Source organism: Biomphalaria glabrata, chromosome 4 (assembly GCF_947242115.1).
Source record: "Biomphalaria glabrata chromosome 4, xgBioGlab47.1, whole genome shotgun sequence".
Taxonomy (NCBI): domain Eukaryota; kingdom Metazoa; phylum Mollusca; class Gastropoda; family Planorbidae; genus Biomphalaria; species Biomphalaria glabrata.
In genome coordinates, this window is record NC_074714.1 from 52,608,156 (window position 1) to 52,626,185 (window position 18,030).

Sequence of the window (18,030 nt, forward strand, 5' to 3'; positions counted from 1 at the left end):
TTAGTGGAAGTAAGTCTTTAATAGCCGTCAGTGGAAGAAAGTCTTTGACTGCCGTCAGTGGAAGTAAGTCTTTAATAGCCTTCAGTGGAAGAAAGTCTTTGACTGCCGTCAGTGGAAGAAAGTCTTTGACTGCCTTCAGTGGAAGTAAGTCTTTAATAGCCGTCAGTGGAAGAAAGTCTAAGTCCTTTTCGTTCTGCAACCACTGATTGTTATTAAAATAATCCATTTTTTTTGTGTGTGGAGCTGGTGGTACTCAATCGTTACAAAAATTCTAGAAGGGGTACACACACGTCAAAGGTTGGGAATCACTGGTCTAGATTTACTAAATATTTACATGATCATCAAAATAATTGATGCCATTTCAGTTAATATAAGCGAGTGTGTTTTTTTTAAGTTTTTTGTTTATATCTAGTTGAATATCCCGAACATCATTTCATAAACAATCAAGTGAATGAGATTTTGTCACGGCCATGTGCTGTGAGCTCACCCTTACTTGCTTATTACTTTGTTAAATAGGTCAGCGTGATAGTGTGTATGGCGGGGGGGGGGGGGGAGGGTAAAGGCCTGGAGGAAGAACGGAGAGGCAGGCAGGATTTCGGAGCAAGAATTTCGTTGTTGCAGATTTTTTGTGTTACTGTAAATAATGTGGCAGATTTTCAAGGAGACTTGATACGAGCTGCTAGTGACTTACAAGTGGTTAGCTTGATGTGGTGATTTATATGTGGATATCTTGATGTGATGATCTGTATATTTAGTGGTCTATATGTGGTTATCTTAATCTAGTGTTCTATATGTAGTTATGGGAACGCGGTGGCTGAGTGGTTAAGCGCATGGCTTCTAAACCTTGAGTCCTGGGTCTGAATCTCGGTGAAGATTGGGATTTTGAATTTCATGATTTTTTTAGGGTGGCCTTGAGTCCACCCAACTCAATAGGTACCTGGCCTTAGTTGGGGAAAGTAAAAGCGATTGGTCGTTGTGCTAGCCACATGACACCCTGCTCGTTAACCGTTGGCCAAAAAAAAATCCCCCAAAACTAATGACTTTAACATCATCTACCCCCATAGATCGTAAAGTCTGAAAAGAGAACATTTTGCTTTTTTTTTAAGGCTATTATCTTTTTGTAGTGTTCTATATTTAGTTATCTTTATGAGGTGTTCTATATGTAGTTATCTTTATGTAGTGTTCTATATGTAGTTATCCTTATGTAGTGTTCAATATGTAGTTATCTTTATGTAGTGTTCAATTTGTAGTTATCTTTATGTAGTGTTCTATATGTAGTTATCTTTATGTGGTGTTATATATGTAGTTATCTTTATGAGGTGTTCTATATGTGATTATCTTTATGTAGTGTTCTATATGTGATTATCTTTATGTAGTGTTCTATATGTAGTTATCTTTATGTAGTGTTCTATATGTGATTATCTTTATGTAGTGTTCTAGATTTAGTTATCTTTATGTAGTGTTCTATATGTAGTTATCTTTATGTGGTGTTCTATATGTGATTATCTTTATGTAGTGTTCTATATGTAGTTATCTTTATGAGGTGTTCTATATGTAGTTATCTTTATGTAGTGTTCTATATGTAGTTATCTTTATGAGGTGTTCTATATGTAGTTATCTTTATGAGGTGTTCTATATGTAGTTATCTTTATGTAGTGTTCAATATGTAGTTATCTTTATGTAGTGTTCTATATGTGATTATCTTTATGTAGTGTTGTATATGTGATTATCTTTATGAGGTGTTCTATATGTAGTTATCTTTATGAGGTGTTCTATATGTAGTTATCTTTATGAGGTGTTCTATATGTAGTTATCTTTATGTAGTGTTTTATATGTAGTTATCTTTATGTAGTGTTCTATATGTAGTTATCTTTATGAGGTGTTCTATATGTAGTTATCTTTATGAGGTATTCTATATGTATTTATCTTTATGTAGTGTTCAATATGTAGTTATCTTTATGTAGTGTTCTATATGTGATTATCTTTATGTAGTGTTCTATATGTAGTTATCTTTATGAGGTGTTCTATATGTAGTTATCTTTATGAGGTGTTCTATATGTGTTTATATTTATGTGATGTTCTATATGTAGTTATCTTAATGTGGTACTCTAAATGTGATTACTGTTATGTGGTGCTCTATATGTGGCTACTTTTATGTAGTGTTCTAAATGTGGCTACCTTTTATGGTGTTCTATATGTAGTGTTTTATATGTGGTGATCTTTATGATGTGATTGTACTGTGTAGCTTACGTATTATTTATTCATCAAAAGTAGATCTTCAATTTCCTTTATCACTTGAAGCAAATATTATGCAACACTCGCTGATCAAATCCTTTTAAAAGGACCGAATTCTGGATAATAAAAGAAACAGAATGTCTTCAAACAGCCTCTGTTATCTCTTTGGAATATTACTGCTAGAAACTCTCATCAAGTCAAGTAAGTAGATTTAGTCCGAAATGGTTACGTTTTATTTGGAGCTTGTTTTATGTTTCCAACAATCTTTAACAATTCAATCAGTGGCGTAGATAGGAATTTGAGGGCCCGGGGGTGGGGGCTCGACCTCTTTAGGGCCCCCTGCATTTTGACATTCGACATCATGGCATGAGATAATGGCGTACTATTTAATGTAAAAACTCATTTTGGGGACACATTCAAGTAGGGGCCCGGTCGGATTTTCAAATGTGGACCCTCCCCAGCCTCACCCTAGATAAGCCACTGAATTCAATCTCTGATATTTAAACACCTCAGATTTATATCATGATAATTGAAGATAATTAAAACTTAGCCCAAAACCTCACGTATGCTAACGGAGAATGGAGGAGGAAACGGTTCAAACTATTATTTAGTCTACATTTGATTTTTCTTTTATTCTTGGATGGAAAAGTTAAAAAGTTCAAAGTAAATTGAGATGTGTACCAGTATTTCTATTAGGAGTCAAGAAGTTATCATGAAGTATTTCTATAAAGGATTATTAGTGAATATTCGTGGATTTTATCATACATCAAATGTGTTGTTATTATCATTATTATATGTATTAAACATAGTATTTGTGTCTGCTACGTAAAGATTTATTCCCTCATTCATGAGAGATGTATGAACTTATGAACGTATTCATCCTGACAACGCCTACACTATAAGTTTAGAATATGAACCCAATATCTACAAGTCTTACATCTAAACCCAATGCAGTGACATTTATGGTGTCAGAAGTATTAAAACACACATGTGACATTTATGGTGTCAGAAGTATTAAGACACACGGGTGACATTTACGGTGTCAGAAATATTAAAACACACAGGTGACATTTACGGTGTCAGAAGTATTAAAACACACAGGTGACATTTATGGTGTCAGAAGTATTAAGACACACAGGTGACATTTATGGTGTCAGAAGTATTAAAACACACAGGTGACATTTATGGTGTCAGAAGTATTAAAACACACAGGTGACATTTATGGTGTCAGAAATATTAAAACACACAGGTGACATTTACGGTGTCAGAAGTATTAAAACTGTTAGACACCTTATTTATATAGGTTAGTTATTTAGCGACGCACCATAGAAGACGCATATTGAACGGGACTAGTGACGTTTGGGATATGTTGGGTTAGAGACCGGAAAATCAGTTATCAATAGAATACTCCAGGGTAACGACGTGTTTAGTGACAGAGACTTCTACTGTGGCCTTTTTATCAGAATAAATACATGTTGAATAGTTCATCAGAGTTGACTACATCTCTTCACTAGTTAAAAACTGATGTACCTGTTTTTGTATGTATTGTTGTTGAACTACACGGAATACACCCGAACATCTATACTCAAACGCTTGCAGAGTAATTTGGTTGAAATCCAACAGTCATCCATAGTTGACTTCAAGACAGCCTGAACAGGCAACATCACAAAACACACAGGTGACATTTACGGTGTCAGAAGTATTAAGACACACAGGTGACATTTATGGTGTCAGAAATATTAAAACACACAGGTGACATTTACGGTGTCAGAAGCATTAAGACACACAGGTGACATTTTACGGTGTCAGAAGTATTGAAAAACAACCCCAGTGACATTTATGGTGTCATCTCTTGTGGTTTCAACAGAGCCTTCCCTCCGTCTAATATGTCTCTGGAGATTTCAACATTTAAGATTTGAATATTAGAGATTTAAAATTTTGTCGATTTTAATAATCAAAATAATTGAACATTAAGTATTTATTAATTAAATATTAAAGTTTTAAACATTCAGAAATAGAAAACAATTACCCGCGATTTTGTTACCAGATTTTTAATATCAGAGACTAATATATGTGAGGCTTGAGTGTTAGAGATGTGTCTATTAGAGGTTTTAGTGTTAGAGATTGAAATATCAGATATTTTAGAGATTTGAAAAGCTTTGATATGTTTTTGTGGTTGGCTCTCACATGTTGTTTATTTGTTTACAGCTGGTGCTAAGAACTGTGGTGATAAAGACTGTGATGGTTCGTGTTGTGGAGTCGAATACCCTAAATCAGACCATTTTAAAAGTAACGATTTTTCTGACCCATTTACCAATGACAAAGACGATTCTTCTTCCCTCAACAAGCATGACGACTCTGTTTTAGAAGGCCCACTAAAGTGAGTATTTCAAATGTAAAAATATAGATTGACCCTTATAGACCTTGCGATCAATGGGGATAATGATGTTAAATTTATCTGTGTCTTTGACCCAAGGTAAACGAGGATGTAATGTTGCCAGCACAACGACCAACGAATTAAGTGACAAATGTCAGGTACATATCAGAGTTGAGTTGACTCAGGGGTGTGCTAGAAATCCAGAAATTCTAAATCCTAGTACTCATCGAGATTTAAACCCGACAAAGCTAGTTCTGAAGCCTAGCGCTTGATCACTGCACCACCACCATGAGTATTTCTAATGGGCATAAAATACGTTTAGTTCTCTATATTGTGGTCATCTTTTTCGTATTAATCAGATATGAAATCTACTTGTCCACTTTCTTGTATGTCCACTTTTTTGTATGTCCACTTTCATGTATGTCCACTTTCTTGTATGTCCACTTTCATGTATGTCCACTTTCTTGTATGTCCACTTTCATGTATGTCCACTTTCTTGTATGTCCACTTTCATGTATGTCCACTTTCTTGTATGTCCACTTTCTTGTATGTCCACTTTCTTGAATGTCCACATTCTTGTATGTCCATCTTGTATGTCCACTTTCTTGTATTTCCACTTTCTTGTATGTCCACTTTCTTGTATGTCCACTTTCTTGTATGTCCACTTTCTTGTACGTCCACTTTCTTGTATGTCCACTTTCTTGTATGTCCACTTTCATGTATGTCCACTTTCTTGTATGTCCACTTTCTTGTATGTCCACTTTCTTGTACGTCCACTTTCTTGTATGTCCACTTTCTTGTATGTCCACTTTCTTGAATGTCCACATTCTTGTATGTCCATCTTGTAAGTCCACTTTCTTGTATTTCCACTTTCTTGTACGCTTCTGAGTCTTGAACGCTAATTGCAGATTCAGAGAGAAAGTTCCAAGCCATGGAATTGAGATGCTACAGAAGGATCCTAGGTATCACATTTAAAGACCGCATCACAAATGAAGAGATTAGAAACGTGATGAATGATTAGCACAGCGATTGGACCTCACAATGACCTTCTAACTATTGTCAAAAAAAAAAAGAGCTAACTAAAACTTTATTGCAATGTCACATGGTCCCCAAGGCTCACAAAGACCTTCCTTCAGGGAACAGAACCAAGAAAAAAGAAGAACTGGCAGAGAAAGCAATGTGAAGACAATATAAAGGGATGGAGAAAAACGGTCAACAGATCTTGAGTGGTGCCCCAACTGTCAGACAGACCAAGGGATGAAGGCGAAGGAATATGGTGGTAAGGAGGAGAAAGACGCTACGTTAGTGAAAGACATACAGTTCGAATCTAGGATTTACTAAGTCACTCGTAGAACATGCAACACTCTAAGAAAGACGAAAAAAAGTGGGAACCACATTAAAATCATGGAAACACATACACACACGCACATACACACACACAAACACACACGCGCACGCACGCACACACGCACGCACACACACACACGCACATACACACACACAAACACACACGCGCACGCACGCACACACGCACGCACACACACAGATTGGGAAGACATTAGATGACTAACTGTGAGATGGACGGAATATTGGCCAGAATGAACATAACGCGTTTAAATGTTCTGCCGAATATAGACGTAGGCCTAACTACTTCATAGAAATGGTAAATTTACCCATGTCAGGCTCCGGCATATCTTTGTAGTCATTGGCATCGATTGAGTACGAATCTCTATAAATAGCTCATGGGGGGTGGGGGTCAGGGTGACCTACAGTGTACACGTCTGTCGAATTTCGGTGCGCGTCTACCGCATTGGTTCCCAGCCAATGTGTTTGTTAGCTTATCGGGAGGTATGGGTAGCGTGCATCGGAAAGGCCGTGAGATGGACGCAAGAAACTTGACCAGAGAGAGAGAGAGAGAGTGAACAATAAAAAGAGAGACAAAGAGGTATGGAGAAAGAGAGAGAGAGAGAGAGAAAGTGAACAATAAAAAGAGAGACAAAAAGAGAGATATAGGGAGAGAGAGAAAGAGACAAAGAGGTATGGAGAAAGAAAGAGAAAGAGAAAGAGAGAGAAAAAGACAAAAATAGAAAAAGAGATAAAAAGGAAGTGGACAAGATGACAAAAAAAAGGAGAGAGAAAGAGAGAGAGGGAAAGAGAGAGAGAGAAAGAGAAAAAAAGAGAGAAATAGAGAGAGAGATTGAGAGAGAAAGAGTGATAAAGAAACGAAGAAGGAGAATGAAAGAGAAGGAAATAAGGGGAGACAGAGTGAAGAGAGAGAGAGAGAGAAACATTACTACATAATGGAGAGAGAGAGAAAGAGAAAAAGAAATAGAGAAATAGTGAGAGAGCAAGAGAGAGAGAAAAAGAAATAAAGGAAAAGAAGGAGAATGTAAGAGAAGGAGAGAGAGAGGGAGAGAGGCAAAAGATGACTACATAATGCACTTTTTTTAACGTAAGCCAAATGCGAGTAATTAGAGACATTACCGAGTGAATGTAGCTTACCTGTCTGTAATCTACTTTTTTTTTTGCGGCCCCAGTAAAGGGAAAAGCCGCTATTAGGTTTGTGCAATATGTCCGTCTGTCACACTCAGATATCAAAAAATCTCAAAATCTAGAAGAGAAATGAAAAAAAAACATTATTTACCATTCGATGCAAAGGCTACTTTTTTTTTTTTTTTTAAAGCAAACCGTTTAGTTTATAAAATTAATTATGCTAGCGATTATTTCATGAAAAATGCACCAATTCTAAAACAATACATAAATCTAAGGGAGATGCAGCGAGTTTCGCGCAGTAGCGTGACGTCCGAGGCGAAGGGTGTCCCTAAACTAGTTCCCTCAGAAGTTTTAAATAATAAGATTTTATTTATTTTTTGTTTAGTGCCCCCATCAGGATAAAAGCCGTTTCTTTTCTGCGTTTTGTCTGTTGGTCGTTCTGTCCGTCACGTTTAGATAAAAAAAAGAAAAACACTATTGAAAATCTAAGTTAACCTTTAATGTTCCTTCCGAAATAGTTTTAAGTATATATAATAGTTTGTTCATGTTTCTGTGGAAAAACAAATCAATGCTAACAAATATTTGTTTGCTCTTCCAACTTACATTTATTTTCCGTGCTTATACGTTGCAAAAACAAATGAATCTTTGACACATTATTACTTTTGACAACCAAAACAAGATCCCATCTTAAATATTCCTTGCGTATAGGCGGATCCGACAGGGTGCCTCCTCAGAGTTTGTGTGATAACACAAACTCACAAACTCTCTTTCTAATCTTGTTAAATACAAAACAATCGTGTTTCTAGATAGCATAGAGGTTTCCAGGTTTAACAAAAAAATGCTTTCCAATCATCACTGCAAATCATTGACTAAACAAAACATGCCAACTATTTATGTTGCTGTATGCATATTTCAAGCCATAGGCTTCATTTAGGCAAATCGTAATCATGGGACCAAACAATAAGACTCTGATTCTAGAAGGAAGTAAAAACAGTCGGCTGTAATGAGTACCTGTCAAATACCTTGGTGAGGTAAAGACTACATGTTATATACCTTGTTGAGGTAAAGACTACATGTTATATACCTTGGTGAGGTAAAGACTACATGTTATATACCTTGTTGAGGTAAAGACTACATGTTATATACCTTGTTGAGGTAAAGACTACATGTTATATACCTTGTTGAGGTAAAGACTACATGTTATATACCTTGGTGAGGTAAGGACTACTTGTAATATACCTTGGTGAGGTAAAGACTACATGTCATATACCTTGGTGAGGTAAAGACTACATGTTATATACCTTGGTGAGGTAAAGACTACATGTTATATACCTTGTTGAGGTAAAGACTACATGTTATATACCTTGTTGAGGTAAAGACTACATGTTATATACCTTGGTGAGGTAAGGACTACTTGTAATATACCTTGGTGAGGTAAAGACTACTTGTTATATACCTTGGTGAGGTAAAGACTACTTGTTATATACCTTGGTGAGGTAAAGACTACCTGTTATATACCTTGGTGAGGTAAAGACTACTTGTTATATACCTTGGTGAGGTAAAGACTACCTGTTATATACCTTGGTGAGGTAAAGACTACATGTTATATACCTTGGTGAGGTAAAGACTACTTGTTATATACCTTGGTGAGGTAAAGACTACATGTTATATACCTTGGTGAGGTAAAGACTACTTGTTATATACCTTGGTCAGGTAAAGACTACCTGTCATATACCTTGGTGAGGTAAAGACTACCTGTAATATACCTTGGTGACGTAAAGACGGTTGGTCAGTGTCTTGTTTCTATCTTCTGAGCCTCGTTAACCTTGATTTTAGAAACTGACGACCTTGACATCATCAACCTTTTAGATCTCAATGTCTTAAAGGGGTGCCTTTTTTTTCCATAACAAACTTATCTTATTTTGTAGAAGTCATGATATTGATTATGATCCAACTTTATTCTAATCCCCAGAGTCTTTATTATTGCTAGTAGTATCATAGCTTTCTTGGTGATCGTGGTAATAATTACAATTTGCTGCAATTGGAAAAGAATACAAAGTCATAACTTGATGTGGTCTGGAAGACGTCACTTCGGAGGTGGTAGGTAGACACTCGTGTTGCACTAATGTACCAGGGCCTTAGGCATAAGCCAACTTTTTTAAAAATTGAAAAATAGGTACATATTTCAATTTTATTCCAACGAAGCTACATGTATAGAGAAACTCAAGTGCAATAATATGTTCAATAATGTGAAAAAGAAACAAAATATAAACACATCTCACAACAAAAACCCAAGTCTTTTTGTCCTCAGTCTTCAATTTCAAAGGACCATCATAAACCGTTCAACCCTATTAATAATCTGCCAAAATCTTGCATGGGATTACATCAGAATTCAAGAACCTATACAAACTTGGGCATAGATTCCTTAATTAAAATTGACTTTATCTACATTATCTTATCTCGCTGTAGTTTACCGTACCTTACCTGGTTGTAATTTACTGAAGAGAGAGGAGCCCCCACTTTGCGAGTACTGTGACTCTCGCCTCACCGTGGAACATATCCTCGTTGATTGCCCCAGATACCAGGATGTCAGGGCGAAATATTTTAGAGCCACTAATCTAAAAACACTATTTAATAATGTCGACCCTGGGAAGGTACTGGGCTTTATTCGGGAAGTGGGGCTATCTACGAAGATCTGATTTCTGAATTTGTGAACATGCACTATTTACATTAGATTTTTACCAAATATTTAAATTTTTACTACCTTTACTATTTTAACTGTGAATAGACCTTGATTTTAATTATATGACTGTATAGAATCTGGCCCTTGTTGTTTAGAGAGAGAGTAGTCCTTAAGGGACTGCAGGCACGACATGGCCTAAATTGTACCGATGTGCCTCAAATCAACAACAAATCAAATCACCTGGTTGTAATTCATCTTATCTTAGCTTGCTGTAGTTTACCTTATCTTAGCCTTCTGTAGTCTAGTTAATCTTATTTTTCCATTGCATACTATTCCTTCCTTATATATAAATTGTCTATATTTTGATGCCTTTTCTTTGTATAGGTCACACAACTATTATTAATCAATATGGCAGCACAGGATATCCGCTCCAGCCTCAAGAACCATGTCCGCCTCAACAACCAGCTCAACAACAGTACCCAGTTCCAACACAATATCCAGATCAACCCCAATATCCAGTTCAACCCCAATATCCAGTTCAACCTCAATATCAAGTTCCACCTCAATACCCAGTTTCATCTCAATATCCAGATCAGTCTCAATATCCAGTTTCAACTCAATATCCAGTTCCAACTCAATATCCAGTTTCAACTCAATATCCAGTTCCAACTCAATATCCAGCTTCAGCTCAATATCCAGATCAACCTCCGTATCCAGCACCTAAGCAATATCCTCCACCGCCGTACCCAAGCTAAAAGAAGTTCGCGGAGACTTCACACTATTGAAGCCTTCACAAGCTGTACGCAACACATATTAAGATTGAACACGACAATACGTCTACATTCTAATGGGCTGGGGGCTTAAACTCAAGACGAAACACTGACCCAAGTCACACACAACATGGAGCCGAAAAGAAAAAAAACTAGAGTCTAGACCATCCACGAATCACATGACGTCTCATCCTTTTAGAAGCCCTCAAGTCCGTGGGCACCAGTTGGGAAGAGGCTTTGAAAGTCACCTATACCGATCTCTGTGGAGAGCGTGCCAGACTATGCACAAACAGTGCCACGGCTACCGGACGGAATTCTAAACATAAAGCTTTGGCAAAGAATAACGGGTGCTTAAATTATGAATACGATTTTATATCATTATCAAAAGAACATTTACCTAGGCCAGGGGTCGGCAACCTTTTGAGTCGGAAGAGCCAAAATTTACAATTTACAAAGTTTTTAAAGAGGCACAATTTTTTTCTTCAAAACAATAAATAGTACTCGATGGCTTTGCGTAGATGTAGAAAGCTTGGATACATTTGGCTCATAACTTGTTTTTAGTTTCAAACACGACTTTAAATTTTCATTTGTTAGTTGGCTTCTTACTTTACTTTTAATTATATTCATGCAAGAGAACGCTTGCTCGCACGAATATGTCAATCTGATGATTGACAGCATTCCAAACGCAAACGCTCTATTTTCCCCTCTAGTTTGTCACGAAAGCGGTAGCAATCCTAGAAGTTCTTATTTTAGACCTTGGCAAGACATATATTTGACAAAAAAAGGGCAACTTGTGACTCATTTATAGCAAGTGATAAGACAGAAAAAAACTGAATATCTTTCAGCTGCAAATATGTTACATTTCAAGACATGGGGGAGGGCTGAGCTGAAAAGTGAGTACGATTGGCTGAGAGATAGAATCGGTGCCTAATCCTCGTTAATCGATTCAGAACGATTTAATTATTTAAAGTTAAAAATAAATCATATTTGCGTGAGGAAATAAAGAGCCGCAGCTTAACATCCAAAGAGCCGCATGTGGCTCGCGAGCCGCAGGTTGCCGACCCCTGACCTAGGCTTATGATAGAATATAACTGGGGTCGCCTCATGGAAGAAATGGCGAAAAGAGGTCGCTGAATTACATTACAAAAGGTTGAGAACCGCTGACTCAAGTTGTGCAGACACTTTTACATTGCATTAATTATACTCTGGCTACATAAAATATTGGTTTGGATCAAGACATGCTTTGGTGCTTTGTATTATGTATAAACCTTAAAGAGTAAAGGGTATCGTTAACAGCGATAATGAATAGTGACTACTATCTCAGGCATGACCTATGACCGCTCGGTATGCTGTACTATCAGTTGTAAGTCAAAAATGTATCGGTCAGAAAAAGTGTTGATTCTAAGTGGAAGCGATGCTTTAAGTTGTTGAAACACGCTTTTGGTCAAACTAGGGGGGAATGAAATGAAAAGGAAGAGTGGAAGACCTGAAAGCCGAAAAGGGGAGGGGGGGGGGGGAGGGGGACGAGGCGGGTCAGTATACTTTTAACAATGCTTATATCAACTCACCCTATCTGTCTGTCTGTCTGTCTAATAAAACGTTTTTAGACCTACATGGGATTTCTCCCACACCCAATTTCGGATCAAGCTGAAATTTTGCAAAATAATTTCTTATACCTGACGACACAATAATTAATAAAGAAAATTAAAATTAACACATAAGTTAATTAACTATTGGTAATTAATTTTTTTTTTTTGGGGGGGGGGGGTATTTTCAACTAGGGAAAGAAATTGTACTTGACTGACTATATAAGCTGAATTAATCCCCTGCCCCCGCCTTAAAGTTGGAAGCCAACTTATAAATGCGACTGCTTTCATAATTACTTCGCTAGTTCAGCGGTAGAGGGTCAGGTCGGGAGGCTTTAACACTGAGTTGGAAATTCAAGTCGTTCCCCCTTTTTAAAAATATCTTTTTTTTTTAAACATTTAAAATGCGATGACCCAGACAGTAATTTCCCAAACTGGTCCAGACAAGTGATATATTGCGCTAAACAAAAAGAATTGGTAAAACTATTTTTAATCGCACAGATGTTGTTGTTGGTCTCAATCTATGACAAATTTAATTACATCGCTGATCTAAATTAATTGATACAATAATACTTCGTAAAAGCTTTGTTGTTGTTTTTTTTCAGTATTTTTTTTATATGAACTATTCATACTTTGAGACAAAGTTCGTTGCTAACACCATGACGGTAACAGTTAGGGAATGTATTATATGTTAATAAGATAACGAAGAGAAAAGAGTGTTCTTTGGTTGTTTTTTTTTCTTGCTTAGGAGAATGATGAATACATGAGCTGGTCAATCATAATTTTATTGTTAATAAGTCACGTGGGTGTGAGCTGAAGTCTAAGACGAGAAGTGAGACAGTACAGTCATGCATAAGTTGTGAATTAGATTTCGCTTAAATATAATTTCATTTCATCACTATTTAGATCTCGTCTCAAGTTGAATCTGTGTATATTGTCATAAAAAGTAACGTTGTGTTTAATTTTTGGGTTTCAGCGGAAGGTGTGTGTGTGTGTGGAATAGTGCCTATGTTAAAAGTGTGAGAACTACTGGTTTAAATAATGATTATATGTATATATATATATATATATATATATAGTTCGTCCATCGTGGTTCGATGATGACCACTTTGTCATCCAGGGGGCTGAGGGCTTTGCACTGGGGCTTTATGCCTGCTCATATGGCTGGTGAGACCTATGTGAGCCCGGAATGTTCAGCTGCACACTGGGCAGGTTATTCCGGCTGGAGCTAGTGTCGTGGGCCTTGCTTTTCTTCTCTGGCGTTTTTCTTCTGCCAGCGTTGTTCTCTTTTCCTCAGCAACCTGTGCGCCAGTTTTCACAGCGCGACGCCATCATGCTCTGTCATGTGTCTCTGTCTCCCAGGTGCCTGGGTCTATGCTGAACGCCTTCAGAGAAGCTTTGAGGGTGTCACTGAAGCGCTTTCTTTGACCACAATAAGAATTATGCAAGAAAACAAACTTAAAGGGACGTAATTCTCTCGTGTGTTGTGCTTTAGGTGTATGTGACTAGATCTCGTTCTTACAAAGCTTATATCAACTAACCCTGTCTGTATTGGTGAATTATTTTACACTTGCCATTTTCGGATGAAGTTGAAACTTGGCATAATTAATCAGGAATTGATTTTTAAAAAAAAAAGCAACTAATTTATCGATTCGAGTATTGGACGATGCTCTCCCTTCACTCAAAATAAATTGTTTCATGTTTACAAATATTTTGCTTGTGTTTCTGATGTAGTTATTTATATACTGTTAATTATCATGAAGACTCTGGATATAACTTATAAGACATGAAATCAGCTGTTTAATCTAACGCCATCTTGGTTGACAACAACAGTTACAAGGGATGTTACTCCCAAACACCGAGTGGTGCTACCTATATAAAACACACATGAACATACACGGTAGTTGATCGTTTTAAGTCTGTCACTTATAAGAGAATAAAAAGTCCAGATACGGTTTTATAACCTGGCTAGGAAATGCTCCACAACGAGATGAAACATAGTCGTCATTCGACTGACGGTGGTCAACATCTCAGCTCTCATTCAGAATTGTCTATACTTTTACCTTTTTGTTCAGAAAAAAATTATTATATATTTATTTTAGTATAGTAGTAAAGCAGTTAGCTTCAGAGTTGAGTTTAAGTTTTGAGTTTTTGCCACATCGGCACAATTTAGGCCATGTCGTGCCCGTAATCCTTCAAGGATTACTCTCCCTTTGTATCATCAGAGCTAAATTCCATACAGTTCAATCATTAAAAGCAAGGTTAAAATAAGTTAAAACAGTTAAAACAGTTAAAATAACAAAGTTAGTAAAAAATTAATAATTAAACACTTGCACAGCTTGCGCCACCTTGAGATGGACACAGAAACCTTGATGCCAATGAGGATGCAGCCTAGACAGACGAAGCAGATAGGAACCCAAGACGCCAGCGCTTCAAGTGCGTACACTGCGAAAGTATAGAGGATTCTATAATTTTTCACCAGAAACACGGTTTTGACGTTAGCTGCGACAACGCTTTCGTTTGGAGATCCGGATGTATTCAAGGCGCCTATAGAAAGTTTGGACAATGACGTGGGGCAGCCAGATGACGTATGCTGCACAACAGGACGCAGTTATGGATCTAGTGGTGACCACTCTCGTGAAAGTCATTGGAAAGTACACAGCGAGAATACGTTTGATGGTAATAATCATCGGGATCGAAGAGTTAATAGTTCGGCCCCAAAATCCCACGAATGAAAAGAATTGCTGAGAGACATAGATGAATTCAGTCATAATAGGGTCATATTCATATGTACAGTAGCCTGGTTTTGTCTTAACAGGTCCGAAGTATCGAAGTTTGCTTGCAAAATCCAGATTTATAAACATATTCATGGAGTCTGCCAAAACAAGGGCGAAAAGTAGAATGTTTGACATCTTTTAAGTCCACTTTTGGCCAATGGCTATAATTAACGCGGACTTCCATTAATACTTTACATTTGTATCTCAGGTATCAAGATATTGTTTGATTTCAAAGGAGAATACGAAACGAAATTGAACAACAGAAGCCCATTGTCTGATAAACGCAATCTTATCGTAACATCATGACATCTGGCACTAAACGTGTTGTCATGTCAGGTTGTTTCTTTTTAAAAGTATAACAAAGGATTTTTTTTTTTTTTTGTTTTTTTAAAAACTTAAATAAGTAATGGGAGGTAACTGAGAAATAAACAGATAAAAATAATAAATGATTGATTATGTACCCTTCCTGATCCTATGACCGCTGCCCCTTATTTCTTCTTAAAATGATATTAACAATATTACGAAATTAAATTAGGAAATTTTAGACGTCGATTTATCTTCTAATTAAAAATGTTATTATTTATTTCGCAAAAATCTTTAGCATTAAGATTGATTCTTACGTCCCTTTGAAGCATACGATCCTAGAGTCGTCTTTCGCCAAAGCGGAGAAATTTCTTCAGAGTTTAATAATAATAATAATAATAATAATAATTTTATTTATAAAGCGCTGTTAACAAACAAAATGTAGGCTCAAGGCGCTGTAACAACATTACAAACATAAACACAATTTCTAGGATAGCAGTTAATCTAAAAAAGTTTTAAACAAGTAGGTCTTAATGTTCTTCTTAAAAGTGGTATAGCATGTTATCTGTCTGAGATCAATGGGGAGTGAGTTCCAAACCTTTGGTCCGTGAACTGAAAAAGCACGCAGACCGTAGCTTTTGAGGGAGAAACGTGGCACTACTAAAAGCGTTGAGTCCATTGAGCGCAGGGTTCTCTGGGGGACATATGGAGTAATCAGTTCGCTAAGGTACAAGGGCATCTCATTGTTATATATACACTGATGACAAAGTGTGGCGACCTTGTAATCGATTCTCGCTTTCACGGGAAGCCAATGGAGCGTGCGCAAGAGCGTAGTAGCAGAATCTTGTCTAGTTTTTTTAAGGACTATTCGAGCGGCGTTGTTCTGTATACGTTGCAGCTTGGCTATTTTGTCATCAGGTATACCTGCTAGCACGGCGTTGCAGTAGTCAAGGCGGGAGAGTATGAATGCCACAGCTAGCGTTTTTGTTGACTCCGTTGTTAAATATGGTCGGATCTGGCCTAATCTGCGCAGCTGCAGATAAAGACCTTTGCAGAGCTGATTTATGTGTGGGTCGAAAGATAGTGTTGAGTCGAAGAAAACTCCAAGATTCCGCACTATATGGACAAAAGGAACATGGCAGTTCGTGATAAAGAGAGAATCTGTGCTTTCAACTTTTGAGACATTGTTCCTAGTGCCAATCTTAATTATTTCTGTCTTGTCTTCGTTCATCTTGAGTTTATTTTCAACCATCCAATCGCTCACCCTTGCAACGGTACTACTGATTTTCTCTGCCAGATGCGACACCTCTGAGGGTACTGATGAATCGTATAACTGTGAGTCATCGGCAAAGAAATGGTATAAGATGCCGGTTGGCCGTATGACACCGCTGAGTGGATATGTGTACATAGTGAACAGTACTGGGCCTAGAACTGATCCTTGGGGTACTCCGTACTTCAAAAGTAAGCTTGTTGATTCCGTCCCGCTAACAACGACACTTTGAGTGCGTTCCGTCAGGTAGGATCCAAGCCACTTTAGGACGACTCCTGCTAAACCAAAAGTTGCAGAGAATCTGGCCATCATAATTTCATGGTCTAGCGTATCAAAGGCTGCGGACAAGTCCAGCATAGAAAGAATTGATATGTGGCCTTTGTCGGAATTGTGAAGTAAGTCGTTTAGTACCCTGACCACTGCTGTCTCTGTGCTACGGCACTTCCTATATGCAGATTGAAATTCTTCCAAGAGACAGTACTGTTCAAGATGAGAAAGAATTTGCACTAACACGATGCGCTCCAGAAGCTTTGACAGGAAGGGAAGATTTGAAACCGGGCGATAGTTTTTTAGACATTCCGGGTCAAGACTGGATTTCTTTAATAAGGGCCTGACAAGTGCATGCTTAAATTGCTGTGGTACAATGCCTGAAGTCAGTGAAGAGTTCACAATGTTGGTAATTGTAGGTACAAGCTCATCTAAACATTCAAGGAGCAAGGAGGTTGGAATGGGATCAAGGTCACATGACTTATTTGGCATCTTCAAAATAGTACTTTTGACATAATCTTCAGATACACGCTGAAACTCGCAAAAAGGAGTATTTTGAAAAATTGGAGAGTGGTCAAGCTGTGATGAGAGGGATGGCATGTCATTTCTAATCTGCTCAATCTTCCCAATGAAGAATCTATTGAAGGAATCAGGAAGTTCAGATACTGGAATAGATGACGGCAAACGTTCGTTATTTGCTCCCCCTAACATTTCAGCGGTGATCCTAAATAGCTCCTTTGAAGAATCAGAATTTTCGATTTTTTGTCGAATATGACTAGCTTTTGGGGGAGGCTATATATATATTCTTGTAACTCCAGTGGCGGACTGAAAGGGTTAATGTGTGTGCGGCCTACTCATACACACGACTCAGGCCAATCACACAGGTCAACGGGTCAACGGCTGTCGATAGACAAGGGACAGTACTGTTAATAACCGCAAGTATGACCTGTGTTGTGGTCATGTGATCAAGAGCCTTCACGGTCGAGAGACAGTGTGTTTAAAAGGACAGTTGAGTTCAGGACAGCAAGGCATAAGGTCTGTGGTACCTCGTGAGTCCTCGAAAATGTAGCTGTACGAGCTAGAGAGACTAGTAATGTTTAGTTAGGCAGTTCTGTTAAGTTCAAGAAAGCATTTGAATTTGATGTAGCCAATTGTGTTGAATCGGCTGTTGATGTAGTTGTAAAAAATAAATCGCCACTTTGTTACTTGAAGCTCTTGTTGTCAAGTTCTTGTATTAGATGTGCTGTTGTGTTGTTGAGTAGTGACTGC

At 37.6% G+C, this 18,030-nt stretch overlaps 1 protein-coding gene across 6 annotated transcripts; it reads left to right on the plus strand.

Annotated features, from left to right (window-relative positions):
• The first annotated feature begins 555 nt into the window (after positions 1-555).
• LOC106053175 (uncharacterized) lies at positions 556-13,853 on the plus strand. Of its 6 annotated transcripts, XR_008777673.1 has the most exons (6): positions 556-696; positions 2,272-2,436; positions 4,444-4,615; positions 5,521-5,891; positions 9,078-9,205; positions 10,173-13,853. XR_008777673.1 is itself a non-coding variant. In XM_056027386.1 (5 exons), the coding sequence occupies exons 2-5, from the start codon at positions 2,373-2,375 to the stop codon at positions 10,541-10,543; spliced, it is 735 nt and encodes a 244-aa protein (XP_055883361.1). In that variant the 5' UTR covers positions 556-710; positions 2,275-2,372; the 3' UTR covers positions 10,544-13,853. The 6 variants fall into 6 exon arrangements, 5 of the variants coding, with proteins under 5 accessions (XP_055883361.1, XP_055883358.1, XP_055883359.1 ...); XM_056027386.1 differs by lacking the exon at positions 5,521-5,891 and having other exon boundaries at positions 556-710; positions 2,275-2,436; XM_056027383.1 differs by lacking the exon at positions 5,521-5,891.
• The last annotated feature ends 4,177 nt before the right edge of the window (positions 13,854-18,030 follow it).